Source organism: Trematomus bernacchii, unplaced genomic scaffold (assembly GCF_902827165.1).
Source record: "Trematomus bernacchii unplaced genomic scaffold, fTreBer1.1, whole genome shotgun sequence".
Classification (NCBI taxonomy): Eukaryota; Metazoa; Chordata; class Actinopteri; order Perciformes; family Nototheniidae; genus Trematomus; species Trematomus bernacchii.
This window is the reverse complement of record NW_022987577.1, coordinates 773,106-787,051: the sequence shown is the minus strand read 5'-3', so window position 1 is coordinate 787,051 and position 13,946 is coordinate 773,106. Positions and strand designations below refer to the sequence as shown.

The 13,946-nt window shown below is 40.7% G+C and overlaps 1 protein-coding gene across 2 annotated transcripts in view; it reads right to left on the bottom strand.

Moving 5' to 3' along the window:
- The window catches only part of LOC117479838 (Golgi apparatus protein 1-like), a 56,648-nt gene extending 44,983 nt beyond the window's left edge, over window positions 1-11,665 (bottom strand). For both annotated transcript variants that reach the window (XM_034126929.1, XM_034126930.1), the window contains exon 1: window positions 11,297-11,665. In XM_034126929.1, the coding sequence (XP_033982820.1) occupies window positions 11,297-11,629 (333 nt within the window). In that variant the 5' untranslated portion in view covers window positions 11,630-11,665. The remainder of the gene's footprint in view (window positions 1-11,296) is intronic.
- Between the last annotated feature and the right edge of the window lie 2,281 nt (window positions 11,666-13,946).

Here is a 13,946-nt window from a genome sequence, read left to right as displayed (position 1 = left end):
AGCATTGTGGGGATTTTAAGACCGCGGAGTCTACTCATGTGCAGCCTCGATATTTCTCCAAACGGAGTACGCCGGGCTCGGTAGATTTCCAAGTATACTGGAGATTGGAACAGTACTTCGGCGGCACTCGATGACGTAGTATGCTTAAAATAGTGGCTCTGAAGCAGCTTTACTCGACATTGAGAAACACCCTGAGGCTCCGTGGTAAACTGTGGTAACATGAAGAGCCGTTTGGGAGCCGAAACAGCCGGCGCTTTAAGAGAGCCGAGCCAAATGATCCGGCTCACTAACGTAAAAAGACAGTATCTATAAAGGGACGGCTCAAGTCAAAATTCAAACACTTATTATTTTTTCGTTTTTGCTACAAGCTACGTCGTGGGTTGTCTGGGTTTTGATCGCTCAGTGAGGATACCCCTAGAATCTGTGGAATCTCAGCTTGCTAGCTCCGATAAGTAATAAAGTATTTCTACCGTAAGTTCGTTAAGTGCGTTAACGAACTTACGTTAGCATTTTTTCGCTCAGGGCTCATATAGACGCTTCTTGTGAGGCTTAACAGGTTCAAAATATGTTTTTGTATCCTTATATATTATTTATGTTTTTACATCACATCACATTTAAAGCTGATGCCTTTATCCAAAGCCACTTACAATGAGTGCAATCTCAAACTCAGAACAGCTGTCAGAGGAACAGAACTTCTCATCTAGTTATTCATACGTTCATTTAAAGAGTTTCATACAAATCTAACAGTGAAAGCAGCCTCTTTCTGACCAAACAGGACTTCTCAAATCTGGGAAAATCTTTAACAACCTGATCAAAATGCCATCAACTTGCTCCGCATGCATCTACTTTGGACTAGCATTTGCACATAAAGAAAATCCCCCACTAAAAAAACTCCCACAACTGAGGAACACCATATCATTACACATTAAAAAAGGCAAACTAAGCAGTTAAATAGCTGAAAAATATCTTCAAAGTAGCTTGTGAAAACCAAAATCCGTCTTCTTTTGGTCTTATTTTCATAATTGTATTGTATTTATTTTTATTGCGTCTGATATCTGTCTCTAAATTGGTTACCTGTTGTCAACTTTTGGATTATTTTATTTAATTTATTCTCTTGCTTATGTTTTATTGTTATTATCCTTGTGTTTCATTTGTATTGCCATTGTTGCTTTGACACTTAAGCAAAATAAGCAGTACAAGTACCTCAAAATTGTACTTAAAAGGTCCCATATCATGCTTTTCCGGTTATTACCCGTCCCTTTGTGTGTTATGAAGGTGTTTCTGCATGTAAACGGTCTGCAGAGTCACAAACCCTCAAAGTACACCCTGTAGCGAGTAAAACTCTAACACAGAAAATACCTGTCTATGCTGCCCCAGAACGCCTCGTTGGAGATTTTTCTTTTTCATTTTTTCGTTCCGGGAACCAAGTGACGTAACGACGACCCCATGGACCAATTTGTCCAAATGGACCAATCCGCGGAGCCGTTACGTTAAAGGGCCCATGTCATGGCCATTTCCACTGATCATAATTCCATTGTTGAGGTCTACTAGAATAGATTTATACTGTGCATTTCTCCAAACTCACATTGGTTTCTCATACAGCATCTCTGTAAACTACGTGTATTCACTGGATTTCACTCTCTGCCTTTAACGGCTCGTTGTAGCTCCAATAGCTCCAGCCCCCACCCTCCCTGTGAGCACAGTGTGCTCTGATTGGTCGGGACGTTGTGAATCGCGCTGAGCTCCGTGGAGGTGTTGTTTCCTTGTTTAGGATACACAGCGAAACACAGCCAAACTCATCCTGAGCACACACAAAGTCACAGCCGAAGTAAAAACAATAAGTGTGGCTTGATATTGAGTCAGAAAAAGGTTGATAAACGCTGTGAGAATGGGTCTGCAGAGAGAATGGGTCTGCAGAGAGAATGGGTCTGCAGAGAGAATGGGTCTGCAGAGAGAATGGGTCTGCAGAGAGAATGGGTCTGCAGAGTGAATGGGTCTGCAGAGAGGATGGGTCTGCAGAGAGAATGGGTCTGCAGAGAGAATGGGTCTGCAGAGTGAATGGGTCTGCAGAGAGGATGGGTCTGCAGAGAGAATGGGTCTGCAGAGAGAATGGGTCTGCAGAGAGAATGGGTCTGCAGAGAGAATGGGTCTGCAGAGAGAATGGGTCTGCAGAGTGAATGGGTCTGCAGAGAGGATGGGTCTGCAGAGAGAATGGGTCTGCAGAGAGAATGGGTCTGCAGAGAGAATGGGTCTGCAGAGAGAACTTTGCCGCGATCCCAACTGTCTGTTATCAGCCTGCAGCCAGGGAGGAGAAATCAGCTGAGCTGCCTGCTCCCTGCACACAGATGTGTGTGTGAGGAAGTCCGTGGATTGGTCAATTTGGACCAATCAGCGGGGGCTTAACGTAACGGCTCCACGGATTGGTCCATTTCGTTCCGGGTACGGCTTGACATCATGCCGTACCCGGAACGAAATGGAAGAATCAAATGGACAGTGACGTATCTCCAACGAGGCGTTTTGGGGAAGTATTTTCTGTGTTAGAGTTTTACTCGATACAGGGTGTACTTTGAGGGTTTTGACTCTGCACACCGTTTACATGCATAAAAACCTTCATAACACACAAGGGGACGGGTAATAACCGGAAAAGCATGACATGGGCCCTTTAAGTCCTTCCTCACACGCACACACTCAAGCTTCTCTCAGCTGCAGCTCTGCCGAGCACACACACAAACTCCCAGCCAGGCTGCGGGTGTGTGTGTGTGTTCGGGCTGGGATTCGCCGTGTCTCGCTGTCTCGCAGACGGCCAGTGGGCTCACAGGGAGGAGGGGCAGGAGCTCCAACAAGCCGTGTAGGACAGAGAGTGAATATACTATACAGAGATGTACAATATAGATATATTCTAGTAGACTTCAACAATGGAATTATGATCAGTAGAAATGGCCATGACATGGGACCTTTAAGTAAAATATCTCAGTACTTCTTCTACCGCTCTGAATTTCCCTACAGAGATGAATAAAGGTTTATCTTAAATTGTATTAATCTAACTCTGCATGTTAAACTCAGTGTTCAAACTGTTATATAAAACAGGATATCAAACACCTGACACACACACACACACACTCAAAGAAACACTGCTTCCCTGCTAACACACTGATAGAGAAAGCGGTGAAAACCTCATTTTAATATCTGCAGATAAAAGAAAATTAATCAGCTCTCCTTGTTTTGTCTTGGGAAAACTCCCATGAGCTATAAAGAGAAGGGAATCCAGAGGGACGCCATTTTCAACACTTTTCAATCATCGACACATCGAATATAGATCATTTCCAAGAGTGATATACACCTGAACATCAGCAGGAGAGGACTCTTTAAAGTAGAGACACTACATACTGATATACACCTGAACATCAGCAGGAGAGGACTCTTTAAAGTAGAGACACTACATACTGATATACACCTGAACATCAGCAGGAGAGGACTCTTTAAAGTAGAGACATTACATACTGATATGCACCTGAACATCAGCAGGAGAGGACTCTTTAAAGTAGAGACACTACATACTGATATACACCTGAACATCAGCAGGAGAGGACTCTTTAAAGTAGAGACATTACATACTGATATACACCTGAACATCAGCAGGAGAGGACTCTTTAAAGTAGAGACACTACATACTGATATACACCTGAACATCAGCAGGAGAGGACTCTTTAAAGTAGAGACATTACATACTGATATGCACCTGAACATCAGCAGGAGAGGACTCTTTAAAGTAGAGACACTACATACTGATATACACCTGAACATCAGCAGGAGAGGACTCTTTAAAGTAGAGACACTACATACTGATATACACCTGAACATCAGCAGGAGAGGACTCTTTATAGTAGAGACACTACATACTGATATACACCTGAACATCAGCAGGAGAGGACTCTTTAAAGTAGAGACACTACATACTGATATACACCTGAACATCAGCAGGAGAGGACTCTTTAAAGTAGAGACACTACATACTGATATACACCTGAACATCAGCAGGAGAGGACTCTTTAAAGTAGAGACACTACATACTGATATACACCTGAACATCAGCAGGAGAGGACTCTTTAAAGTAGAGACACTACATACTGATATACACCTGAACATCAGCAGGAGAGGACTCTTTAAAGTAGAGACACTACATACTGATATACACCTGAACATCAGCAGGAGAGGACTCTTTAAAGTAGAGACACTACATACTGATATACACCTGAACATCAGCAGAATATGTCCTCTTTAAAATAAGTTTTAAAGGAAAATATCATGCTTTAGAGATAAGAGCACCAGGATAATGGAGCAGACAAAATGAGACTCTCCTTTGACACACTGCGTTTTCAATCAGCCTGTTTAAACAGTTCTTCTTGATTCAGGTATTTAGTGTCAGCTGAATCTCTTCACACTGTTTGCTTCATTTCCTTCTACACCTCCATAATACGTGTGATGTATGTCCCTGAGGAACAGCTGGGCAGGGCTGCAGGTGTGTGACAGATGTGTGTGTTTTTAGCACAACACAGGAGAAACAAACAGCTTGTGACATCTCGACAAACTGTGAAATCCAGTCAAACATTCAGTGCAGGAAACACACACACACAATGAAGCCTCTTTGGAAGAAAAATAAGCTATTTTTGTATATTTCTCCATTTTCACCTGTAATGACCACAGCGGTGTGTTTTCATTTCAGGTTCATGTTTACTCTCAAAGCAATGTGTTATCTTTCAATCATACGTCCTTTTGTTGTTACAGTAAAGAGTGTTTTAAAAGGCAAAACTAAAGAAAACTTGATGACACTTAAGATGAGTTACACACAGATTTATATGTTATAGATCTATAATTGATTATTATATAATGACTAGTCGTGATTAATTGAAAGGCTTCACTCTGATTTATTTACATTTAAAGGTCCCATGTCATGGCCATTTCTACTGATCATAATTCCATTGTTGAGGTCTACTAGAATAGATTTATACTGTGCAATTTTCCAAACTCACATTGGTTTCTCATACAGCATCTCTGTATAGTATGTGTATTCACTCTCTGTACTACACGGCTTGTTATAGCCCAACATTAGCCACCTTTAGCTTAGCGGTGGTGACGTGAAGTCATGTGACCGTGCTGTAGTTCCTTTATAGCCCAACATTAGCCACCTTTAGCTTAGCGGTGGTGACGTGAAGTCATGTGACCGTGCTGTAGTTCCTTTATAGCACAACATTAGCCACCTTTAGCTTAGCGGTGGTGACGTGAAGTCATGTGACCGTGCTGTAGTTCCTTTATAGCCCAACATTAGCCTCCTTTAGCTTAGCGGTGGTGACGTGAAGTCATGTGACCGTGCTGTAGTTCCTTTATAGCCCAACATTAGCCGCCTTTAGCTTAGCGGTGGTGACGTGAAGTCATGTGACCGTGCTGTAGTTCCTTTATAGCCCAACATTAGCCACCTTTAGCTTAGCGGTGGTAACGTGAAGTCATGTGACCGTGCTGTAGTTCCTTTATAGCCCAACATTAGCCACCTTTAGCTTAGCGGTGGTGACGTGAAGTCATGTGTCCGTGCTGTAGTTCCTTTACAGCCCAACATTAGCCGCCTTTAGCTTAGCGGTGGTGACGTGAAGTCATGTGACCGTGCTGTAGTTCCTTTACAGCCCAACATTAGCCTCCTTTAGCTTAGCGGTGGTGACGTGAAGTCATGTGACCGTGCTGTAGTTCCTTTACAGCCCAACATTAGCCACCTTTAGCTTAGCGGTGGTGACGTGAAGTCATGTGACCGTGCTGTAGTTCCTTTATAGCCCAACATTAGCTTGGCGGTGGTGACGTGAAGTCATGTGACCGTGCTGTAGTTCCTTTATAGCCCAACATTAGCCACCTTTAGCTTAGCGGTGGTGACGTGAAGTCATGTGACCGTGCGGTAGTTCCTTTATAGCCCAACATTAGCCACCTTTAGCTTGGCGGTGGTGACGTGAAGTCATGTGACCGTGCTGTAGTTCCTTTATAGCCCAACATTAGCATGAAGTATTAAACTGAGACAGAAAGAGACACACTGAGGCTTCAGGGAACCCTTCAGTCTCCAGAGCCTCCTCCTCCCTCTGGACTCTGAGCACCACGTACACAAAACCACAGCCACCAGCATGAAGGCCGGAGACACACAAAAATGGTACGAGTCTAAAAGCAGCTCCTGAATTTCAGCCTTTCATACAAGAGACGAGACGTCACACCCAGAAACATGAAGCTGCGTTCAGGACAGTCCGCAAAAACACAAGAAGCTTTTTCCAGGAAAGTTTCTTTGGTGCAAAAGCAAAATCTTTAGTCAGGTAAAGTAAAAAAAACATTATTAGGACCACAATATATGAAATATCAAGAAAAGGCTGGATAATGTATCAGTGTTATGGACGTATGCTGCGTAAGAATATTGGTTTGATCTTGAAAATAGGGTTAGAAAAAATATACAATATTGATAAATTAACATTTCATACAGCTCAATTACTTGCTTACATTTTGTGTTCTTTCTGTATTATTAAAAAATATATAGCAATACTCATATACACCTGAACATCAGCAGGAGAGGACTCTTTAAAGTAGAGACACTACATACTGATATACACCTGAACATCAGCAGGAGAGGACTCTTTAAAGTAGAGACACTACATACTGATATACACCTGAACATCAGCAGGAGAGGACTCTTTAAAGTAGAGACACTACATACTGATATACACCTGAACATCAGCAGGAGAGGACTCTTTAAAGTAGAGACACTACATACTGATATACACCTGATCATCAGCAGGAGAGGACTCTTTAAAGTAGAGACACTACATACTGATATACACCTGATCATCAGCAGGAGAGGACTCTTTAAAGTAGAGACACTACATACTGATATACACCTGATCATCAGCAGGAGAGGACTCTTTAAAGTAGAGACACTACATACTGATATACACCTGAACATCAGCAGGAGAGGACTCTTTAAAGTAGAGACACTACATACTGATATACACCTGAACATCAGCAGGAGAGGACTCTTTAAAGTAGAGACACTACATACTGATATACACCTGAACATCAGCAGGAGAGGACTCTTTAAAGTAGAGACACTACATACTGATATACACCTGAACATCAGCAGGAGAGGACACTTTAAAGTAGAGACACTACATACTGATATACACCTGAACATCAGCAGGAGAGGACTCTTTAAAGTAGAGACACTACATACTGATATACACCTGAACATCAGCAGGAGGACTCTAAGTGGTAAACATGACTTTGAACACATCATTTACAGAGACATTAAAGGGTATTTAATGGTGTTGATAAAGAAATCGCCCAGAAAACAAAACTGCCACGTGATGACATTTGCATATTTTTGTTATCGCTCCACTTAAAATGCCAAACAGGACACAAACGTTGCTCTGCATATACAAACGTGACATTTTAGTGCTTTGTCTGCTATCGTTTCCATTATCGATTCATCTGTTGATTGTTTTTCTTTGTTTAGCCTGGAAAATATCACAAGGTGTGCTCGTCACAATTTCCCACAACAAAGAGAGACTTCTTCCAAATAGGTTATAATGATAATAAATATACATAATTATGTATAATAAAAAAAAGAAATCATAATTATAAAATAAGACCTTTTAAAGGTCCCATGTCACGCTTTTCTGGTTATCACCCGTCCCCTTGTGTTATGTAGTTTCTGCATGTAAACGGTGTGCAGAGTCACAAACCCTCAAAGTACACCCTGTAGGGAGTACAACTCTAACACCTGTCTGTGCTGCCCCAGAACGCCTCGTTGGAGATTTCTGGGTACAGTGACGTGCCCATACCCAAATGGACCAATCCGTGCAGCCGTTACGTTACATCCGCGGAGCTGTTACGGTGTGTGTGTGTGAGGAAGTCCGCGGATTGGTCCAAATGGACTTCCACACACACACAATCTTTTCTCAGCTGCAGCTCCGCCGATTTCTCCTCCCTGAGACAGCGGGACGCGGCGAGTCTGTGAGTCGGTGTGTGAGCACACACACACACAAACTCCCAGCCAGGCTGCGGGTGTGTGTGTGTGTGTGTGTGTGTGTGTGTGTGTGTGTGTTCGGGCTGGGATTCGCTGTGTCTCGCTGTCTGGCCAGTGGGCCACTGGGCTCACAGGGAGGGGGGGGGGCAGGAGCTCCAACAAGCCGTTTAGGACAGAGAGTGAATACACATACTATACAGAGATGCTGTATGAGAAACCAATGTGAGTTTGGAACATTGAACAATATAAATCTATTCTAGTAGACCTCAACAATGGAATTATGATCAGTAGAAATGGCCATGTCATGTGACCTTTAAATCAATCAAAGGTTGAGCCGTTTTTCTTACAATCTGTCCTACAACGTTTGTTCCTTTAAAATCTAACTTCTACAAATCCCGGCTGTAAAACTTGAGCACTTCATGAACCCTTTAGCCACCGGAGGGGAGATGTCTTGTGATTTAGAGTAAGCAGATGAAGGGGCACAGACCGAGGCTTGTCTGTAATCTGCTGCAGCGTATACAGATCCCTCAGTCTGCAACTAGCAGCTAATGAGCTTAAAGAAGCGGGGGAACACACACACACACACACACACACACTTAAATGAGCCTAAAGGTCACAAACAGCACCCTCGTGGCCCGAAAAGTTAAACTACAAACGAGTCCCGGAAAGACCTCTCAGTGTGAGTCAGTGTGTAAATATTGAGTCATCCTCCACCTTCCTCAAACAACTACCAGTGGATCTGGAATCTCCGTGAACAGACACGCTCAGTGTGAAGATGTGTGTGAACAAAACCAAAAAGTCACCGTTATTCAACTTAAAATGCAGATGATTAATTAGTAGAAAGGCTGACGAATCCTTAGTCATTTATGGCGAATATTCCCCGTCATGCACGAGAAAAAAATGCCCAAACTTTGCGTATCCGTGCAGCTGCTCTAATGGTGCCATTTCCTGCTTTTTCTTTGTTTTATGTATTTATTAAGTGGGTATATGAGGGGTGTATGTGCACCAAATTACGTTTTTATTGTGTATAAATAAGTCGAATGGGTGTCAAATTATAGTTATGGTTGGTCAACAGACAAAATATGAACTGTCATGCATTACAAAACTGCTCAAATGTTGCTACTTCCATGCAGCTTTCCCTCTGTTAATTATAATGAGACTATATATATGTGTGTTTTGCCAATAAATAGACCGATAAGACTTTTTCATAAAAATGTTGGGAGTAAAAAGAACGTCTAAATTATTAACGGATTAGTAGCAGCCTTATAGTAAAAGTTGTTGATTATTTTGCAACCAAATAACGTTCATTTTGATCAGAGATTAGATCACTTTAAGCTACGGTTGCACAAGAATATATGCTGGATGTCAACTTGTGAATTACAATATTGCGAAATATTGTGAAATTGCACTCAGACATTTTGCTAATTTAGTTAAAAGAGAATTTAAGTACAAACCTGCACTTTAAAATATAACTATCGTTGCTTCACAAGCTATTGGTTGGATTTAAGTTGAAAGCATCATGAAAGGGAGAACAGAGTACATTTGAATATCTGATTATAAAAAGCAAATCGTTTTATCGTTAAGAAACTGTTCTTGAAATCGAGAAGCCCAACTTTTACAATACTTGTGCATATGCAAATTCAGTATTTATCCAGTGTAAGACTTGCATTGCAATGTGTTGTTCTACAGAAATCAGTCACATGGTAGGTTTTATTTGCAGAAGCATCGAACACGGAAGAAGACTTTTATCTGTCTCTCTCATCTTGTGGTGCCTAAACATGTCAGGACAACATTTACTACCCTAAAAACATTAGTGACTCGAAACTCTGGTGCTGCCTCGGGCCCTGATGTCCTTTCCCAGGGGAGAAAAGGAGAGTCCCTGCAGACAATAAAATGGATTTAATCTGTCGTGTCTGCTTCACTTTAACGTGATAACAGCCTACCCCAACACAGTCAATAACAACTTTATTTAAGTGTCACGGACAAGGTAGTAGAGCTAACTGCTGTGTAATACTGCAGTCTTTAATTAAAACGAAATGCTGTAATTATAGGTGATCAGTGTTGGGAGAAGTACTCCTTTACTTAAGTAAAAGTAGAATTATTACCGTCTTTAAACACGAGTAAAAGTCCCGATTTGACCATGTGACTTAAGTAAAAGTAATCATTCTGCACAATGGACTATTTCAGATAAATATAAAGTACCATCAGCTAGAAATATCAAAAGTAAAAGTACTGGTTATGCAAAATTGATATTTTCCAAGTATCATATTACAATGTTTACTATTTAAGCCTGTGTTTTAATACATGCAAGATCATTTTGGTGTTGTCGTTTGTCAGTGCGGACCAAATTTCGATAGTAAAATTGTGTGTAGATTAATAACACTGCATACCAAATCAGCATGTCATGTGTTTTAAGTAAAAAGTACAATAGTTGCCTCAGAAACAGGACATATGAGGCAACACGATTCAAAAACGTGCAAGTTGTAAAGAATATACAAGGTTTTCGTGATGTTTAATCAAGCCGAATTAAAGAGTGGACTCTGGTGAATCTAAATATATGTTTCAGGTTTCCCCTACAGTGCGTGTCATATTAAATAAGACAGTATAACTATTAAAATAATGGTTTTCCAAGCCCACTTTGGCGTGACGTTCCATCACGGGCGCGCTCGCGGCTGGCTAATATCAGCATATCGTGTGTTTATATGTGTACAAAGTTACTAGTAACTGCGAGTGTTAAAACAGCCTTTCGTGGTGTTTAATCAAGCCGAATTAAACAGTGGACTCAGCTGATTCTAAAATATCAGTTTTTCCCCTACAGCGCGTGTCACATTAAAAAAAGACAGTATAACTATTTAAATGCTGGTTTTCCAAGCAAACTTTGGCGTGATGTTCCATCATAGGAGCGCTCGCGGCTTGCATATCATGTGTTTATAATATGCCTCGACAACGATTCAAAAACGTGCAAGATGTAAAGAATATACAAGGGTTTCGTGGTGTTTCATCAAGCCGAATTAAAGAGTGGACCCTGGTGACTCTAAATATATGTTTCCTTTTTCCACTACAGTGCGTGTCACGTTAAATAATCAAGTATAACTATTAAAATGCTGGTTTTCCAAGCACACTTTGGCGTGACGTTCCATCACAGAAGAGCGGCTAACAGCTAACATGCTAACTGTTCTTTCCACCAAGGCACACCCAAGCGTTCTCCCCGAAAACACAGCACCCTGTCCCCGCTAACAAACAACACCTCACCTCCTTCTTGTCCTGGAGACACTCCAGTACGGCCAGGTTGTTGTTCCAGGAGTGCTTGGGGCATAACCGGGTCAAATCCTCCTTACAGACTCCCTCTTCGGACAGTTTCCAGCCGGTAGAGGAGCGTTTTCGAGGCAGCGAGGCCCCTCCACCGGGGATCTTCTCCGGTACCGGGAGCCTCTCCACTGGAGCCCCGGGGGGAAGAGGGGCATTCAGCTCGGGGTTCATGGGGACCTTGACGAGGACTGGGTTGTTTTGGCATTGAATTGGATGCAAAGAGGAGATGATGCAGAGGAGAAGAAGGAGCAGAGGAACACGTATACAGTCCGCCATCTTCACCCAGTCGACTGCTGCTGCTGCCGCGTTCACGGGCTGTGGGGAATATGGGCACTCAGAGGTAAGATGCAGTTTTTTCCCCGCTCTGTCTTGATGACGCTTCGCAGCCATCATCGTTTAAAAAAAACTAAAAACTAAATTAAAACTGAGCCTTGTGTTGTAGTACAAAGTAACAAGAAACATATTAGATACTAGGGAATTATTTTAAGACATATGTACCACTCTTTTTAAGCTATTAACTCTTTGTTTTGTAATATTACATCATTATTTTGTGATATTAAGACATGTGTTAGGTACTACTTAGTCATTACTTTGAGATATTAAGTAATTATTTTGGAATGTTAAGTAATTTATTTGTAATATTAGGACATTATTTCGTAATATTAAGTCATATTTTGTATAAATCTAAAAGAAAAACAAATTATGAAATGTGCTGCTGCGTTCATGGGCTGTGGGGAATATGGGCACTCAGAGTTAAGATGCAGTTTTTTTTTCTCTGTCTTGAACACTTGGCCCCACCATCCCCTTAAAAAACAAAAAACAAAAATAGATCTGAGCCTTGTGTTAAAAACAACAATAACGTTTGTAGTACGAATTAAACAAGAAACATATTAGATACTAGGTAATTAATGTTAAGACACATTTAACACTTTTTTTTAGCTATTTACTCTTTGTTTCGAGAAACACAGTTATCGTTTCGCAATACTTAGTCATTATTTTTGTAATACTGAGACATTATTTTTGAAATACTTAATCATTACTTTGTAAGATTAAGTCATTAGTTTGAGATTTTGTTATCATTTATGCAGGTCGGTGGTTGGTATTTTTAGACATTTTAACTTTTAATCCTCCTGAGAAACAGCATTTCGACCTCCCTCGCGCACAGAAGATTGGCAATAAAGTTGACTTATTATGGAAGCATGTCACAGTAAAGGCACTTTATACTAATAAGAAACTGTACAATAGGACCCCTTATATCTTTTGAGTGTGCCTTTTACAATTGTTCAATTATAATCTTTGATATCCAATAATTCATAATAATTTAATCAATTAAATAAAAAATAAAAAATATTACATTTGCCCAAAAATGCTGAAAATATAACGGTCTGCTGCTGCGTTCAGAGGCTGTGGGAATTATGGGCACTGAGAGTAAAATTGCAACAAAAAAAATGCTGTCTAGGAGTCTTCGCCCCAATCTTTTCTGCACAATCACTACTTTTACTGTATTTTGATGATCATACTTTTCTACTTTTACTTGAGGAACATTTTGAATGCATGACTTCTTCTGTAACAGAGTATTCCTACACTCTGGTACTTCTACTATTACTCAAGTACAAGATCTGAGTACTTCTACTTTTACTCAAGATCTGAGTACTTCTACTTTTACTCAAGTACAAGATCTGAGTACTTCTACTTTTACTCAAGATCTGAGTACTTCTACTTTTACTCAAGATCTGAGTACTTCTACTTTTACTCAAGTACAAGATCTGCGTACTTCTACTTTTACTCAAGATCTGAGTACTTCTACTTTTACTCAAGAACAAGATCTGAGTACTTCTACTTTTACTCAAGAACAAGATCTGAGTACTTCTACTTTTACTCAAGTACAAGATCTGAGTACTTCTACTTTTACTCAAGATCTGAGTACTTCTACTTTTACTCAAGATCTGAGTACTTCTACTTTTACTCAAGTACAAGATCTGCGTACTTCTACTTTTACTCAAGATCTGAGTACTTCTACTTTTACTCAAGAACAAGATCTGAGTACTTCTACTTTTACTCAAGAACAAGATCTGAGTACTTCTACTTTTACTCAAGTACAAGATCTGAGTGCTTCTACTTTTACTCAAGAACAAGATCTGAGTGCTTCTACTTTTACTCAAGAACAAGATCTGAGTACTTCTACTTTTACTCAAGAACAAGATCTGAGTACTTCTACTTTTACTAAAGTACAAGATCTGCGTACTTCTACTTTTACTCAAGTACAAGATCTGCGTACTTCTACTTTTACTCAAGTACAAGATCTGCGTACTTCTACTTTTACTCAAGTACAAGATCTGCGTACTTCTACTTTTACTCAAGTACAACATCTGAGTACTTCTACTTTTACTCAAGAACAAGATCTGAGTACTTCTACTTTTACTCAAGAACAAGATCTGAGTACTTCTACTATATGATGGGTTCACGGTGAGTCATCCAATCAACACAGAAACACATTTTTGATCACCACCTTAATGTCTGACCACTTATTTTTCATTTCAGCGACAGAGCGACCCTGTGCTGATGCAGAGTTCACAGCATCTGCCACATGCTG